This window comes from Balaenoptera musculus, chromosome 12 (genome assembly GCF_009873245.2).
Source record: "Balaenoptera musculus isolate JJ_BM4_2016_0621 chromosome 12, mBalMus1.pri.v3, whole genome shotgun sequence".
In the NCBI taxonomy this organism is placed as follows: domain Eukaryota; kingdom Metazoa; phylum Chordata; class Mammalia; order Artiodactyla; family Balaenopteridae; genus Balaenoptera; species Balaenoptera musculus.
The window spans coordinates 61662850-61680932 of record NC_045796.1 but is presented as its reverse complement, the minus strand read 5'-3'; the positions used below and the strand labels follow the sequence as shown (position 1 = coordinate 61680932).

General features: G+C 35.3%; 1 protein-coding gene across 3 annotated transcripts in view; it reads right to left on the bottom strand.

Moving 5' to 3' along the window:
• MMS22L (MMS22 like, DNA repair protein) overlaps positions 1 to 18083 on the bottom strand; it is a 135192-nt gene that overhangs the window by 101882 nt on the left and 15227 nt on the right. For all 3 annotated transcript variants that reach the window (XM_036872245.1, XM_036872244.1, XM_036872246.1), the window contains exons 8-10: positions 10822 to 10952; positions 9235 to 9348; positions 495 to 671 (exon numbers count right to left, since the gene is read on the bottom strand). In XM_036872245.1, coding sequence (XP_036728140.1) covers positions 495 to 671; positions 9235 to 9348; positions 10822 to 10952 — 422 coding nt within the window. The remainder of the gene's footprint in view (positions 1 to 494; positions 672 to 9234; positions 9349 to 10821; positions 10953 to 18083) is intronic.

Below are 18083 nucleotides of genomic sequence, written 5' to 3'. Positions count from 1 at the left end.
GTTTCTAACTAGAAATTAATATACTAGTTAAAATCTCTGTCTTTTTACTTGAAGCAACTTCATGGTTGTTTAATAGATTAAAATATCTTCACAAATATCTTCTCTAATTCATTTCTAGAGATGTAGGCTTTCCCTTCGGCAATCTTAGAGATTTTAGAACTAGAAGAAATCTGAACAGAACAATCCAGTCCCGTGATTTCTGGATAAGAGAACAGAGGCCCAGAAAGGTTTAAGTAATTTATTAACGGTCACAAAACTACTTAGTAGCAGGCCAGGACTAGATCCCAAGTCTTTTCCCTAAACAAACAATAAAAACAAAGTTTATCATTTTCAAGATGTTTACAGAAAGGTTTACAGCTTCTAGATTCAGAAGCTGAGTTGATTTCTGTAGGATTATAATCTGATTTTTGTTGTTTCTGCTCACTTGCTAATTTGCCTACAAAAAATACATATTGATTGATAATACAAGAAAGTTTGAAAAAATAAAATCTTACCATTTCATCTGGTATTCCATGGCGATCAAACTGATAAAATGATGCTACATGAGCAATAATCCACCAACTAAAACCCAATGGATCCCTGGGCTGGATTACAGGCACAGAAGGTCTTTTTCGGTCATTTGATTTTTCAAAGAGCGTTTTCAGTAGTTTATTCAAACAGTTCCAAAATGACTACAGAAAAAGAGGTATTATGATTCAATTAAATTGACACTGATCCAATAACCTTTGATTTGGGTTTTTTCCTTCATTTTTGTAAGGAAATATACACACAAAAGAGAATACAAAACACATATATAAAACTTAGAGAATAATAAAAATACCCAGGTTAAAAATTAGAAAATGACTAGTTCCTACAGTTTCCACAATCACATCTTCTCCCATCCAGGAGTAACCATTATTCTGACTTCTATAATATATCATTCCTTAGTTTTTTAAGTTTTGCCACATAGATATACATGTCTCAATCACATATTGTTTGGCTTCACCTGTTTTTTTTTTTTTTTTTTTTAATGTGTTTGTATTCTTACGTAGCTTGTTTCTATTCTTTGGTAACTTACTTCTTTTCCTCAACATTATATTTGTGAGATTTACCCATATTAGTGAGTATAGCCATAGTTCATCAGAGTATTCCAATATATGACTATAAGATAAACTATTTACCTAATTTACTGTTGTTGAACATTTGATGGGTTTTAGTAAGATTTTTTTTCTAGGTATTTGTCCATTTTATATAAATATTTGATATTATCAGATATTTTAATATCTGCAGAGTTTGAAGGCATGTTTCCATTTTCATTTCTAGTACTGACTTGTAATCATCTCAAGAAAGATAAGCCAATTTTAGTAATGTTTTTGAAGAACCAACTTTTGACTGTTTTGATCTTTCAATCTTTTGATCATCTTTGTTGTTTTCAATTTCATAAATTTGTGTTAGTCTTATTTACTACCTTTTATTTTCTTTGGGTTTACGATACAGGAATTTTTTCCCCTAACTTCTTACGATGATTTCTTAGCTCATTAATTTTCAACTTCTTTTCCTCTAACATTTGTATTTAAAGTTATATATTTCCCACTAATTATATCTTTAGCTGCAGTCCCAAAGCTTTAATTAGTAGTATGTTAGTTATCATTTACTTCAAGATATTTTATAATTTCCATGATATCTTCTTTCACCTATGGGTTATTTAGAAATGCATTTCAGTATTTCTAAGCATATGTGTATTTTTCTTTGTAGTTCTGTCAGTGTTTATTTTCTACATTTAACAGCATATTATTAGTCATATAAAATTTAAATATATTTTATCTTCCTGGTGCATTGGACCTTTAATCAGCATGAAATGACTTAATGCTTTCATTGGTTTTAAGTCTAATTTTCTCCAATATTAGTTTAATACATTACCTTTCTTATATCTTTTTTCTATCAATTGCATATCCTTCTGAATTTCGTTTTAGATTCTCTTATAAACAGCTTACAGTCTGTTCTGACAGTATATGTTTTAAATGAGCAATTAGTAGTACCTTTGCAGTTAATGTAATGTAACTCACATATTTAGTTTTAAACGTACCATCTTATTCTGTATTTCTATTTATATGTCTATTTTTTCCACCTATACCTCCTTCCTGCCTTCTTTTGGGTTGACTGTTTCACTATTTTCCCCTTTATTAGCTTGTAAGTTAAATAACCTACTTTCTCTTCTTTTAGTGGTATCTTAGAAACAACAGCATACATTCAAATATCTTGGTAAGTTAATATATATCTTGCTCTTCTCTCGGACAAAACAAGGACCTTAAAATACTCTAACTCATTTATGCCCTACCCAATTTATAAGCCAGTATTACCATGTATTTTATTTTTTAATCCCATTAGATTATATTATTGATTTATACAGAACATTTACCACTTACTTTATTCCTTCTTCTGCCTAAAATTTATCTTTCAGGATTCCCTTCAATTTTGTTTCATTGAAAATTGTTTCACCCCAGTCTTGAAATGCTGGATGAAGAATTTTATGTTGAAAATTACCTTGTTTTAATTCAATGAAGATATCATTCCCACTGGCCTCCACTGCTGTTGAGAAATCAGCTGTCAGTCTAATTGTCATTCTTTTGAAAGTAGCATTTTTCTGTGTGAATGCTTTTAATCTCTTCTCTTTGTCTCCAATGTTCTGCAGTTTCACTATGATGTATCATGGTATGTTTTTCTTTTTATTTGCCCTAGGTGGAATTCACTGGGCTTTTTAATACGATAGCTTTCATTAACATTAGAAGATTTTAAGTCATTTTCTCTTCACATATTTTTTCTGTTCCACTTTCTACTTCCTCTCCCTTGGAACTATACGTAGAAGTATATCAGATATTCTCTCTAGTCTCACATGCTGCATTTATCTACCGTGTTTCTTCAGTTTTCTTTGATCTGTAACAGTTGTTCAGATTATCTTTCATGACTGACCCTGATGTTCTTGAAGAGTAGCCCAGCTATTTAGGTTTGACTAGTATTCCTTCATGATTAGATTCACACGATGCATTTTTGGCAGGAATATCAAAAAAATTTTTATTCTTTCAATGCATCACATTGAGGGTACATAATTTCAACTTGTCGTATTATTGGTTAACTTTGAGATCTTGGTTAAGGCGGTATCTGCTGGATGTTCTGCACTGCAAAGTTACTGCTCCCTTTGTAACAGACAAATACTGTGCAGAGATACTTATCAAGCTATGTAAATACTGTGCTTTTCATCATATTTTTGACAGCCATTGAGGATTCTTGCCTGAAACAATTACTATGAGGATTGTCAAGTGGTATTTTCAAATTCCATATTATTTCTACATTTACTAAGAAGTTTCCCTTCTCTCCATTTATTTATATCACTAAAGACTCACAAATCCTTACTGTACAGATTACAGTCCTTTGCTATCATTTATTTTTTTGCTTGAATTATCCCAGATTTGGTGTGTGGGAGATCTTCATGTTGGCCCTTGTGTCCTTTTGACAAGTCCTCATCATTTTTTCAGCACCTCGTTAGTTTCTGGTACAAAAGGTTCCAGACTCATTTTTTATTTTGCATGCTCCCACCTAGAATCAGTCATTTTACCATTCTCTTTTCACTGGAGAATGGTTATTTCAAAACCAAGACATAGCTGAAATTTTCTCACTGCTACTCAGATATCCACCTAGTAAATAAGGTAGAAAATGTATATATGTCCACTCACACATATCACTCAAGAAATACTCATTAGTTTTCCTTTTCTTCCCTGAAATTTAAGTCTAAATGACATCTACTAGGTACTGAGTGTTGAGTTTTTAAGAATGCACTCATACAGATATAGCCAGTATTAGCTACATTTTAAAATATTTTCTGGGATAAAAATATGCCCTTAATCATATTAGTTTATTTTCATTCTTGGAGTTCCCACATAATTTGTGCTATGTGTGAATTCCCAAACATTCCTGATCCTCTCCTAGGCTTCTCTAATTGCTTCCTATCCTGTCCCCCTGGGAAGCAGCACCTTGTTGCCTCCACAAAGGTCAGCAGCAGCAGTCCAGACAACATTTGAAAATAACTTAATAACCCTGAACTGCCGCTCCCCTTTGGACAATTTCCTTAGAGCATTAGTCCTTTGAACACTGACTTGGTTCCAGAAAATGTCCCTTTCTCAGTGGGAAGACTCAAAATCCCATTCAGTCTTCCCCTCCCTCATTCCAAAGAACAGGACGGAGGGCAGGCAGTCCTGTTCTTTGGAATTAAAGAGAGAAGGAATTAAATACTTCTTTTTGGAAGAATGTAAGCTTGCGTGCACACACGTATATACACGCACACATATAATTTGTTCTTTTAAAAAAATAAACAGTGCATTACAGAAATCAGCGCTGACACATCATAAATTTTTAAAATCATGTACAAGACAGAAAAAAAAAAAATCTCTGCTTTCAGCAGTCTGGAAAGCTCCTAAGAATAGGTTCTATATAGAGCTTAGCTCTCTGTCAGCATTCAGGGGAATGATCACATCTCCTGCAATATCATTAACTCCTGAGTGAATGAAAGAGAAAAGCTTCCCTGTTCCTCCTGAATCTTTCAATTGCTTTTTCAGTTTTTCTTTCTCAGCTTATCCACATCCATCTTGGTCCCCAAAGCCATTGCCCGTCTGATAGTACAAAGAGTAATTTTTAACTTGCTTTTTTGTTGTTTTAGAAGGAATTTTTTGTTTTGTTTCCTTTTTGTTTGGTCAATTTTTCTTGGTCTTGAGATTCTATTGAGGGAGTATGTCATAGTTAGAGTCCATATAACCTCCATAGAGCAAAAGGTGGGACTAAATCGCTTTTCTTTTCTTCTTTTTATAAATTTATTTATTTATTTATTTTTGGCTGCGTTGGGTCTTCATTTCTGTGCACGTGGGCTTTCTCTAGCTGCGGCGAGTGGGGGCTACTCTTCGTTGCGGTGCGCGGGCTTCTCATTGTGGTGGCTTCTACTGTTGTGGAGCACGGGCTCTAGGCACGTGGGCGCAATAGTTATGGCTCACGGGCTCTAGAGCACAGGCTCAGTAGTTGTGGCACACGGACTTAGTTGCTCCACGGCATGTGGGATCTTCCCGGACCAGGGCTTGAACCCGTGTCCCCTGCATTGGCAGGCGGATTCTTAACCACTGCGCCACCAGGGAAGTCCCTACCTCGCTTTTCTTTAAACTGAGGGCTTGTTCTGTTGTGCCATACTGGTATTTCATTCAATGCTTGGGCTGGAAGTCCGAGATCAGGGTGCCAGCATGGTCACATGATGGCCCTCTTCCAGGTCACAGACGTCTGCTGTGTCCTCACAAGGAGGAAGGGTTTTTGAGTCTTTTTAAATGCTCTACTGTTGCCTTGTTTTATGTTGTTTTTAAGAAGTCTAGTGCAGGTCAACTTATTCAGCTTTTCTAAGTAATTTAGTCTTTTTGCCTAGAGGATTTGAAGATTTCCTTCAGGACTGGAAGATATTTCCTATATGTCTGAAGTCAAATAGTTTTACAATATGTCTCAGGATGGATTATTTGGAATTAATCTTTCCACTTAGCAAGCAGGCCATTTCAATATGTAGATTTGGGTCTTCTTTTACTTCTAGAATATTTTCTTGGATAATAATTTTGAGTGTTAGGTATATCCCATTGTTTGGGGGTTTTTTAGGGACTCCATTTATACATATGGTTATTTCTGCTTTGCTTATCTCCCATTTCAACCATTTTCTCTCTAACCATTTATATTCCTTTCTTTATCTCATTTTTACTCTCTTGGTTATTTTCCTGCCTTTCTTCCATGCCCCTTATTAAATTTTCATTTGAGTCTATTCTCCTTGGGCACTTTGTAATTTACTCAATTCTATAATGATGTTTTCTTCCATTTCTCTCCTGCCTTCAGTTTATTCTTTTCATTAATTCCTAGCTTTTGGTCTATCTGTTTTAAAATCTGAATATCTTATTCAAGGTGCTTTTTTGTTTTTGTTTTTGTTTTATAGCCCCAAATGCTTATCTCCTTAATTCAGTCTGGAGTATTGTCTTAGGATTTTCTTCTGCATTATAGTTGTTTCTGGGGAAGAGGGTATCCTCAGCTAAAGTATATCAAATCAATTCTGTTTCCTTGTAGTAACTTTATAAAGACTTGCTTAGTTTCCTTCTTTTCATTTTGCAGGTTTGGACTACTCTAAAATATTCCTAGTTCAGTGAAGCCCTCTTTTGTCAATGTACCAAAGTCCCATTTCTTTACTAGATTTCTTTTTTTTTGGTGGTGGTGGGAGAGTAGGTATGAATCCTTTGATTGTTTTTTTATTTTACAAGAGACATTGTTCTATGCTTTTACTTCCTATCCCCTTCACCACCTAATCACCAAGGGGGAACCACTCCCTTTTTGCCTTTTTATTCTCCAGAAGCTCTACCTTCAAAGACTGCCTCATGTTCTGCACACACTTTTATGTTCCTATCCTTCTGATCTACAAGAAACCTTTCCAGTATTTTTCACATTCTTGAAATGGTTTTAGACCAATTTTACGGCTACTGCTAGCTCTCTTCTTCTCTCCTCAGCGCAGTTTTCCTCAGACTGCCTGCCCTTGCTTGACAGAAAGGTGTGGTAGTGCTTTGGTGGCTTTTACTTTTAATTTACAGCTTTGAACATTCTTACCTTGCAGGTATGCTATCAACATGTTTCTGTGCAGTTTTATTTGTTCTTGCTATTCTATATTTTGGGGGAGGTTACATGAGAAGATGTGGGTTTAAGCGTCCACCCATTGTCCAAGGCTACTCAGAAGTCACCGGCTTGAAATTTTTAGTACAACCTAAGCAACATGAACTCAGGCTATAAAACTGTATGAGTGCTGGCTTACGATAAATACACTGAAGCAATTTTAAACTGAAAAGAAACACAGTTAAAGACAGGCAATTTTCCTTACAAATTTAGTTGAGCCTCTAGTTCATCCTTTTGGTGCCCCAGATTTATGGGTAGTTGGTGTATAGTAGGTTACCAACTTGAGTTGATTCTGAGCTTTGTCTTCTATTCTTGGACCTTATAATATATGAAAGCTAATGTTCCAAGTTTACATAATTCAGCAACTGCCTCTCAGCTTCAAGGTTCAGCTGACCTGAATTCCCACCTACATTTAGTATTTGGCCTCAATACTTCTTACTTTCAACAAGTTCACTGACACATCTAAAATGCTTATTATATGATATCCAGCATGATTAGATTAATTATTCTTTTAGCAGGAAGGTCAAACTGTCTTACTGTCAGGAATGGAAACTTCTAATTTAACTTTCAAAATAAAATAGCTTTCAAAATCTGTGAATAATATATTTTAGTTGTATTTAAAAAAATGAAATGACCTCAGATTTCCATTATTTTAAGACAAATAATTCTGGTTACTACATAAAATGAAAAGCATAACAGTCATTTAGGTTAAACAATACATATTACTATGCAAATTTCTACAATATAGTATTTTAAATTATGCCTACTTTTCTGCTTAAAATCTAGAAAAAGACTCAGGGCAACAAGTATGAACATGCCTTCATTAACTCTATGTAGTTTACACTTTCAAGTCTAAAATTTATAAAATAAGAACAATTCTAAAAAATATAAAATTCTTAAAGATAAACTTTGCAGAAAATGGAAAAATCGATGTTTACCATGTAAATGAAATAAAATATCCTGGAAAATAATCAAAGGAAAATATTGCTGAGACTGTGCAATATTTAAGTCTCATTGTGGAAAGCTTAATGCTACTGACAAACCAAAATGCCATGGAAAAACAACTTTCATAACTCAATAAGTAAAAATGCGTTAAATTTATACATAGTAAATTTACTTTATTTTACTTATACCTCGTAAATTTAGTACTAAAATAACTCAAAATAAATATAGTACTATAAACCTCCAAAAAGTTATTATTAAAATTATATAGATTATTTTCACTGTCCTAAAAGTGCCCTGTGTTCTGCCCACCCTCAGAAACCACTAATCTTTTTACTGTTTTCATAGCTTTAGCTTTCACAGAATGTCATATAGTTGGAATCATACAGTGTGTAGCTTTTTAGTTTGGTTTCTCTCACTTAGTTATATGCATTTAAGGTTCCTCCATGTCTTTTTATGGCTTGATAGCTCATTCTTTTTAGTGATGAATAATATTTCATTGTCTGGTACACCACAGTTTATCCATTTACCTACTGAAGGATATCTTGGCTGCTTCCAAGTTTTGGCAATTATGAATAAAGCTGCTATAAACATGCATGTGCAGGTTTTTGTGTTGACATGAGTTTTCATTGGGTAAATACCAAGAAGCACAATTGCTGGATCCATATGCTAAAACTATGTTTAGTTTTGTAAGAAACAAGCAAAATGTCTTCCAAAGTGGCTGTACCATTCTGCCTTCCCACCAGCAATGAATTAGAGTTCCTGTTGTTCCACATTCTCATCAGCATTTAGAGTTGTCAGTGTTCCCAATTTTGGTCATTCTAATAGGAGTGGTATCTCATTGTTCTATCCGTTTACATTTCCCTGAATTTGTAGTGTCTTTAAAGAAATTTTTAAAATATTAGAATTGAGCTTTCAACTTGAAGAGCTACAGAGGAGTTTTTTTAATTTATGGATAAATTCTTGAAAATGTATATAGGAAGAAATTATTTTAAACTCCTAACTGGATAAGAACATATAACATAAACCATTTTAAGTATCATTTCACAGTGAATTATTTGTATTTACTTCTGCATATGAATATTTCTCTTTTTCTACTAATCCAGAACACTTGAAATAAAATAAAGCCCCATTCTGAAGACTTGATTCAGAATGAGGTGAAGTAAAATTTCCCACCTTCCCCTTTGTGTTTTTCTTTCTCCTTCCTTGAAATAAGATACTGTAAAATTGATTAATAAAAACCTGTGCTTTATTTCTCCACAACTCTAAATCTGCCTCATTTCCTAACTAAAATGTTTCCTGGATTACTAGAGGGTTTTTAAGTATGGCCTAAAAGATTCTTCACAGAAAAAAAAAAGAACTTGAGAAAATAAAAGAGTCAAATCTTCTACTTCTCCTAGATGTTTCATATTACCAATTTAGGATTAAAAAGATAGTAGGTATTTAGTATTCAGTTAATGCTCTGTTCGGTGGTGGTTGTTGTCTTATTATAAAGAAAGACTTCGCAAGATTTTTCTTTGACAAAACCACTGCATGAATTCAATGTAAGAGCTAGTAACAATAACTAACATCAATTTTATAACTTACTTCTGAGAGAGACCATTTACTCCTGTGGTTGAGAAGATGAATGAGTAGAACCCATAATTCTTTAATGCATGGACATGGGCAATGGTGACTCATTAATGCTTCAGAAGGCCTAACCTGCAGGAAAGAACCAAAAAGAGTAACTTATAAGACAGCAGAACTTTACATGCCACATATCTCCCCAAATGTTTTAAAAGAATGATTCAGGTGACTTAAAATTTATGCTCAATTACATAAAACTGTTTATAAAAAAAGTACCATTTCATTAACTTTTAAAATAAATTTCCATTTAAAAAACAAAAGAACACAATGAATTTTATTTTCAACTTAAAAAAAAAAACCTCTGCTTTAATCCTCTAGTCCAATGGTCAGCAAAGTTGTCCTGTAAAGGGCTAGATAGTAAATATTTGAGGCTTTAATAGTGAAATAGTCTTTGTAACAACTATTCAACTCTGCCACTGTTCTGCAACATCAGTCACAGATAATGGATAAAAAGGATGGGACTGTGTTCCAGTAAAATTTTATTTACAAAAACAGGTGGTGTGCTAGATTTGGCTACAGGGCCATGGTTTCTAAACCTTGATCTAATCCATCAGCCAAATAAAAAGACTTCTAAGAAAATGAATAGAAAATAAATTTTGATTCACTGTAATGCAGACTAAATTTTTTTGTAAGTACAATTATTAGGAATTTATAAAGGTTAGGCAACTTTACCATTTTTGTAACAAATATACCCTCAATGGCCCCAAATAATACAGAGAATAGGCACTGTAAGTATAGCAAGTATAGCTAGACTTCTGAAATTCATATGTTCATTATTTCACATACTACATACACTTTTCTAACATAATACACAGTAAAAAAAAAAAACAACAGTCAAGACATTACTATATCATATCTGGTCAATCTACTAATTATATTAGTTGTAAATACATAGACTAGATTTAAACAATATTAATAATAAATACATAAAACACAATCTAAATTTTAAAAAATTATAAATCCCAATTTCCCATAGGTAACATTTATGCTTGTAACCTGAAATAAGTGATGATAGTCGACAAATTTCCATTGCTTGAAAATAAATGTATACCATAGCACTTTTAAATCACTGTCTGCATTAAACACTATGATAAGCAATTTAGTAAAATGATGTAATTTCCCCCATGATTCCAGACCTTTTATGAAAACAACCAAACAAAACCTCTCTTTAAATGTGTCAACTAACTTTAGCTAAGTACTCATTTATTTTATTATATAACAACAAAACAACAGATTATTAAAGGGCTGGTCTCTATTTGAACAGAAATTAAATTTCCAATCATTATCATGAACATTCTGTTTTTATTTATTTTTGACAAATGGAAAAGGCTATTTTTTTTTTAAAACAGCTCTAAAACACTAATTCCAGCCTGTTTTAAATGTTTAACTCAAATTCTTTTCCCAACCACCTACCAAATAACAGTAAATATAAAATTAGAAGAATTAACAAGTAAGCCATTTTAGATTCTTATGGGTCAAACCACATGCATTAAGTACTGACTATTGCCATTAAATACCAAAAGTGCAAATGAACTCGTAAAGCATTACCTTATCATACCTGTTGAGGGACAGGCTTATTAAATCACAAAGAAGATTTTCACAATGTTCTTCAAATAGGCTGACATTGGTTAAATTGTCACCTGCCAGGTTCATAAACTGATGACTATATATAACTTGTTCTAAAAGTGGAATAAGATAAATTCTGTTTAAAACTACAGTAGATTTTACTAATTCAGAAGGAGGAAAGTGACTGTACACCTTTAAATTAACATAACAAAACTGCAAAATAAACAGTTAAAAGCAAATTTTTTTGCAAATAAAAGTTTGAAAGCAATTTCTTTCTTATATGAGCAGTGATAGACATTAGTTTAAAAAAGTTTCAATCCTCCCAAGTACCATTTAATAGATTTTCTTAATTTGGCCATCTGAAAAGCAACAATGCAATATCACTTCAGAGAAAAAAATACAAGACAGGAAACACCAGAAAATCTTTACCCATATTTCTAACCAAAAAAGCCTTTAAAACATTATTCCTTTAACAAATACTGATAAACTAACCATGTGCAATTGTTTTTTGTCATGAAATAGAGCAAACCAAGGTAACGGATACCAAAATTTGAACCTGTCAGAGTAAGTTCACCTGAGTATTGCTCTAAGAATATATTATTTGAAATACAGTCCACATGAGAGAGGAAAGGATATATCTGTGTACACCTTTATATGTTCACATGTACGTATGTAAGTGCTTACACATATACATGTACACATATATGTATTTTCGTATTAGTAATTCATTGAAAAGTAGGTATTGAGGTAAAGGATGTTTATAACCTAAATAATTAATAATTTACAACTACAGGAGACCTTAATATGGCAGAGGAGTAAGACATGGAGATCACCTTCCTCCCCACAAATACATCAGAAATACATCTACACGTGGAACAACCCCTACAGAACACCTACTGAACGCTGGCAGAAGACCTCAGACTTCCCAAAAGTCAAGAAACTCCCCACGTACCTAGGTAGGGCAAAAAAAAAAAGAAAAAAACAGAGACAAAAGAATAGGGTCAGGACCTGAATCTCTAGGAGGGAGCTGTGAAGGAGGAAAAGTTTCCACACACTAGGAAGCCCCTTCACTGGCAGGGACAGGGGTGGCGGGGAAGAAGCTTCAGAGCCACGGAGATCACAGCAACAGGAGTGCAGAGGGCAAAGTGGAGAGATTCCTACACAGAGGATCGGTGCCAACCAGCACTAACCAGCCCGAGAGGCTTGTATGCTCACCCGCCGGGATGGGTTGGGGCTGGGAGTTGAGGCTCAGGCTTCAGAGGTCAGATCCCAGGGAGAGGACTGGGGTTGGTTGCGTGAACACAGCCTGAAGGGGGCTAGTGTGCCACAGCTAGCCAGGAGGGAGTCCGGTAAAAACTCTGGACCTGCCTAAGAGGCAAGAGACCATTGTTTCAGGGTGCGCGAGGAAAGGGGATTCAGAGCACTGCCTAAACAAGCTCCAGGGATGGCCATGAGATGCTAAGGATGCTGCTGCCGCCACCAAGAAGCCTGTGTGCAAGCACAGGTCACCATCCACACCTCCCCTCCCGGGCGCCTGTGCAGCCTGCCACTGCCAGGGTCCTGTGATCCAGGGACAACTTCCCTGGGAGAACACACGGTACGCCTCAGGCTGGTGCAATGTCACGCTGGCCTCTGCTGCCACAGGCTCGCCCCGCATTCCTTAACCCTCCCTCCCCGCAGCCTGAGTGAGCCAGAGCCCCCTAGTCAGCTGCTCCTTTAACCCCGTCCTGTCTGAGCGAAGAACAGATGCCCTCAGGCGACCTACACACAGAGGTGGGTCCAAATTCGAAGCTGAACCCCAGGAGCTGTGCGAACAAAGAAGACAAAGGGAAACCACTCTTAGCAGCATCAGGGGCAGCGGATTAATCTCCACAATCAACCTGAGGTACCTTGCATCTGTGGAATAACTGAATACACAACAAATCATCCCAAAATTGAGGCAGTGCACTTTGGGAGAAACTGTAGACCTGGGGTTTGCTTTCTGCATCTAATTTGTTTCTGGTTTTATGTTTATCTTAGTTTAGTATTTAGAGTTTATTATCATTGGTAGATTTGTTTATTGATTTGATTGCTCTCTTCCTTTTTACTTTTTTTAATATATAGATACATATAATTTTTCCTTCTCTTTTGTGAGTGTGTATGTGTACCCTTCTTTGTGTGATTTTGTCTGTATAGCTTTGCTTTTACCATTTGCCCTAGGGTTCTGTCTGTCCGTTTTTTTCTTTTTCTTTTTGTGCTTATTAGTGCTTATTATCATTGGTGGATTTTGCTTTTTGGTTTGGTTGCTCTCTTCTTTCTTTCTTTCTTCTCTTTATTACTTTTAAATTTTTTTAATTTTTAATTTTAATAACTTTATATTATTTTCTTTTTTTCTTCCTTTCTTTCTATTTTTCTCCCTTTTCTTCTGAGCAGTGTGGCTGACAGAGTCTTTGTGCGCTGGATGGGTGTCAGGCCTGTGCCTCTGAGGTGGGAGAGCCGAGTTCAGGACATTGGTCCACCAGAGACCTCCCAGCTCCATGTAACGTCAAACGGCGAAAGCTCTCCCAGATATCTCCATGTCAAAGCTAAGACCCAGTTCCACTCAACGACCAGCAAGCTACAGTGCTGGACACCCTATGTCAAACAACTAGCAGGACAGGAACACAACCCCACCCTTTAGCAGAGAGGTTGCCTAAAATCATAATAAGGTCACAAACACCCCAAAACACACCACTGGACACAGATCTGCCCACCAAAAAGATAAGATCCAGCTTCATCCACCAGAACACAGGCACTAGTCCCCTCCAACAGGAAGCCTACACAATCCACTGAACCAAACTTAGCCACTAGGGGCAGACACCAAAAACAACAGGAACTATGAACCTGCAGACTGCGAAAAGGAGACCCCAAACACAGTAAATTAAGCAAAATGAGAAGACAGAGAAACACACAGCAAATGAAGGAGCAAGGTAAAAACCCACCACATCAAACAGATGAAGAGGAAATAGGCACTCTACCTGAAAAAGAATTCTGAGTAATGATAGTAAAGATGTTCCAAAATCTTGGAAATAGAATGGAGAACATACAAGAAACGTTTAACAAGGACCTAGAAGAACTAAAGAGCAAACAAACAATGATGAACAACACAATAAATGAAATTAAAAATTCTCTAGAAGGAATCAATAGCAGAATAACTGAGGCAGAAGAACGGATAAGTGACCTGGAAGATAAAATTGTGGAAATAACTACTGTAGAGAAGAATAAAGAAAAAAGAATGAAAAGAATTGAGGACAGTCTCAGAGACCTCTGGGACAACATTAAACACAGCAACATTCGAATTATAGGGGTCTCAGAAGAAGAGAAAAAGAAAGGGACTGAGAAAATATTTGAAGAGATCATAGTTGAAAACCTGTCTAATATGGGAAAAGAAATAGTCAAGCAAGTCCAGGAAGCACAGAGTCCCATACAGGATAAATCCAAGGAAAAACATGCCAAGATACATATTAATCAAACTATCAAAAATTAAATACAAAGAAAAAATATTAAAAGCACAAGGGAAAAGCAACCATTAACATACAAGAGAATCCCCATAAGGTTAACAGCTGATCTTTCAGCAGAAACTCTGCAAGCCAGAGGGAGTGGCAGGGCATATTTACAGTGATGAAAGGGAAAAACCTACAACCAAGATTACTCTACCCAGCAAGGATCACGTTCAGATTCGACAGAGAAATTAAAACCTTTACAGACAGGTAAAAGCTAAGAGAATTCAGCACCACGAAACCAGCTTTACAACAAATGCTAAAGGAACTTCTCTAGGCAGGAAACACAAGAGAAGGAAAAGACCTACAACAACAAACCCAAAACAATTAAGAAAATGGTAATAGGAACATACATATCGATAACTACCTTAAATGTAAATGGACTGAATGCTCCAACCAAAAGACACAGACAGGCTGAATGGATACAAAAACAAGACCTGTATATGTGCTGTCTACAAGAGACCCACTTCAGACCTAGGGACACATAGAGAGTGAAAGTGAAGGGATGGAAAAAGATATTCCATGCAAATGGAAATCAAGAGAGCTGGAGCAGCAATTCTCATATCAGACAAAATAGACTTTAAAATAGAGACTATTACAAGAGACAAAGAAGGACACTATACAATGATGAAGGGATCAATCCAAGAAGAAGATATAACAACTGTAAATATTTATGCACCCAACATAAGAGCACCTCAATATATAATGCAAATGCTAACAGCCATACAAGGGGAAATCAACAGTAATACAATCATAGTGGAGGACTTTAACACCCCACTTTCACCAATGGACAGATCATCCAAAATGAAAATAAATAAGGAAACACAAGCTTTAAATGATGCATTAAACAAGATGGACATAACTGATATTTATAGGACATTCCATCCAAAAACAACAGAATATACTTTCTTCTCAAGCGCTCAAGGAACATTCTCCAGGATAGATCATATCTTGGGTCACAAACCAAGTCTTGGTAAATTTAAGAAAACTGAAATCGTACCAAGTATCTTTTCCATCAACAACACTATGAGACTAGATATCAATTACAGGAAAAAATCTGTAAAAAATAAAAACACATGGAGGCTAAACAATACACTACTAAATGACCAAGTGATCACTGAAGAAATCAAAGAGGAAACCAAAAAATACCTAGAAACAAATGACAATGAAAACACGATGACCCGAAACCTATGGGATACAGCAAAAGCAGTTCTAAGAGGGAAGTTTATAGCAATAAAATCCTACTTCAAGAAAAAAGAAACATCTAAAGTAAACAATCTAACCTTAAACCTAAAGCAATTAGAGAGAGAAGAACAAAAAACCCCCAAGTTAGCAGAAGGAAAGAAATCATAAAGATCAGAATAGAAATAAATGAAAAATAAATGAAGGAAACAATAGCAAAGATCAATAAAACTAAAAGCTGGTTCTTTGAGAAGATAAATAAAATTGATAAACCATTAGCCAGACTCATCAAGAAAAAAAGGGAGAAGACTCAAATCAACAGAATTAGAAATGAATAAGAAGAAGTAATAACTAACACTGCTGAAATACAAAGGATCATGGGAGATTACTACAAGCAACTCTATGCCAATAAAATAGACAACCTGGAAGAAATGGACAAATTCTTAGAAGTGCACAACCTTCTGAGACTGAACCAGGAAGAAATAGAAAATATGAACAGACCAATCACAAGCACTGAAATTGAAACTGTGATTAAAAACCTTCCAACAAACAAAAGCCCAGGACCAGATGGCTTCACAGGCAAATTCTATCAAACATTTAGAGAAGAGCTAACAGCTGTCCTTCTCAAACTCTTCCAAAATATAGCAGAGGGAGGAACACTCCCAAACTCATTCTACAAGGCCACCATCACCCTGATACCAAAACCAGACAAAGATGTCACAAAAAAAGAATACTACAGACCAATATCACTGATGAACACAGATGCAAAAATCCTCAACAAAATACTAGCAAACAGAATCCAACAGCACATTAAAAGGATCATACACCATGATCAACTGGGGTTTATCCCAGGAATGCAAGGATTCTTCAATATACACAAAATCAATGTCATAGACCATATTAAAAAATTGAAGGATAAAAACCATATGATCATCTCAATAGATGTAGAAAGGGCTTTCAACAAAATTCAACATCAATTTATGATAAAAACCCTCCAGAAAGCAGGCAAAGAGGGAACTTATCTCAATATAATAAAGGCCTTATATGACAAACCCACAGCCAAAATCGTTCTCAATGGTGAAAAACTGAAACCATTTCCTCTAAGATCAGGAACAAGACAAGGTTGTCCACTCTCACCACTATTATTCAACATAGTTTTGGAAGTGTTAGCCACAGCAATCAGAGAAGAAAAGGAAAGAAATAAAAGGAATCCAAATCAGAAAAGAAGAAGTAAAGCTGTCACTGTTTGCAGATGACATGATACTATACATAGAGAATCCTAAAGATGCTACCAGAAAACTACTAGAGCTAATCAATGAATTTGGTAAAGTAGCAGTATACAAAATTAATGCACAGCAATCTCTTGCATTCCTATACACTAATGATGAAAAATCTGAAAGAGAAATTAAGGAAACACTCCCATTTACCATTGCAAAAAAAGAATAAAATACCTAGGAATAAACCTACCTAAGGAGACAAAAGACCTGTATGCAGAAAACTATATAACACTGATGAGAGAAGTTAAAGATGATGCAAACAGACGGAGAGATATACCATGTTCTTGGATTGAAAGAATCAACATTGTGAAAATGACTATACTACCCAAAGCAATCTAAAGATTCAATGCAATCCCTATCAAACTACCAATGGCATTTTTCACAGAACTAGAACAATAAATTTCACAGTTTGTATGGAAACACAAAAGACCCTGAATAGCCAAAGCAATCTTGAGAAAGAAAAACAGAGCTGGAGGAATCAGGCTCCTGGACTGCAGACTATACTAGAAAGCTACAGTAATCAAGACAGTGTGGTACTGGCACAAAAACAGAAATATAGATCAATGGAACAGGATACAAACCCCAGAGATAAACCCATGCACGTATGTTCACCTTATTTTTGATAAAGGAGGCAAGAATATACAATGGAGAAAAGACAGCCTCTTCAATAAGTGGTGCTGGGAAAAATGGACAGCTACATGTAAAACAATGAAATTACAACACTCCCTAACACCATACACAAAAATAAACTCAAAATGGATTAAAGACCTAAATGTAAGGCCAGACACCATAACACTCTTAGAGGAAAACATAGGCAGAACACTCTATGACATACATCACAGCAAGATCCTTTTTGACTCACCTCCTAGAGAAATGGATATAAAAACAAATGGGACCTAATGAAACTTAAAAGCTTTTGCACAGCAAAGGAAAACATAAACAAGACAAAAAGACAACCCTTAGAATGGGAGAAAATATTTGCAAACGAAGCAACTGACGAAGGATTAATCTCCAAAACATACAACAGCTCATGCAGCTCAATATCAAAAAAACAAACAACCCAATCAAAAAATGGGCAGAAGACTTAAATAGACATTTCTCCAAAGAAGATATACAGATTGCCAACAAACACACGAAAGGATGCTCAACATCACTAATCATTAAAGAAATGCAAATTAAAACTACAATGAGGTATCACCTCACACCAGTCAGAATAGCCATCATCAAAAAAATCTACAAACAATAAATGCTGGAGAGGGTGTGGAGA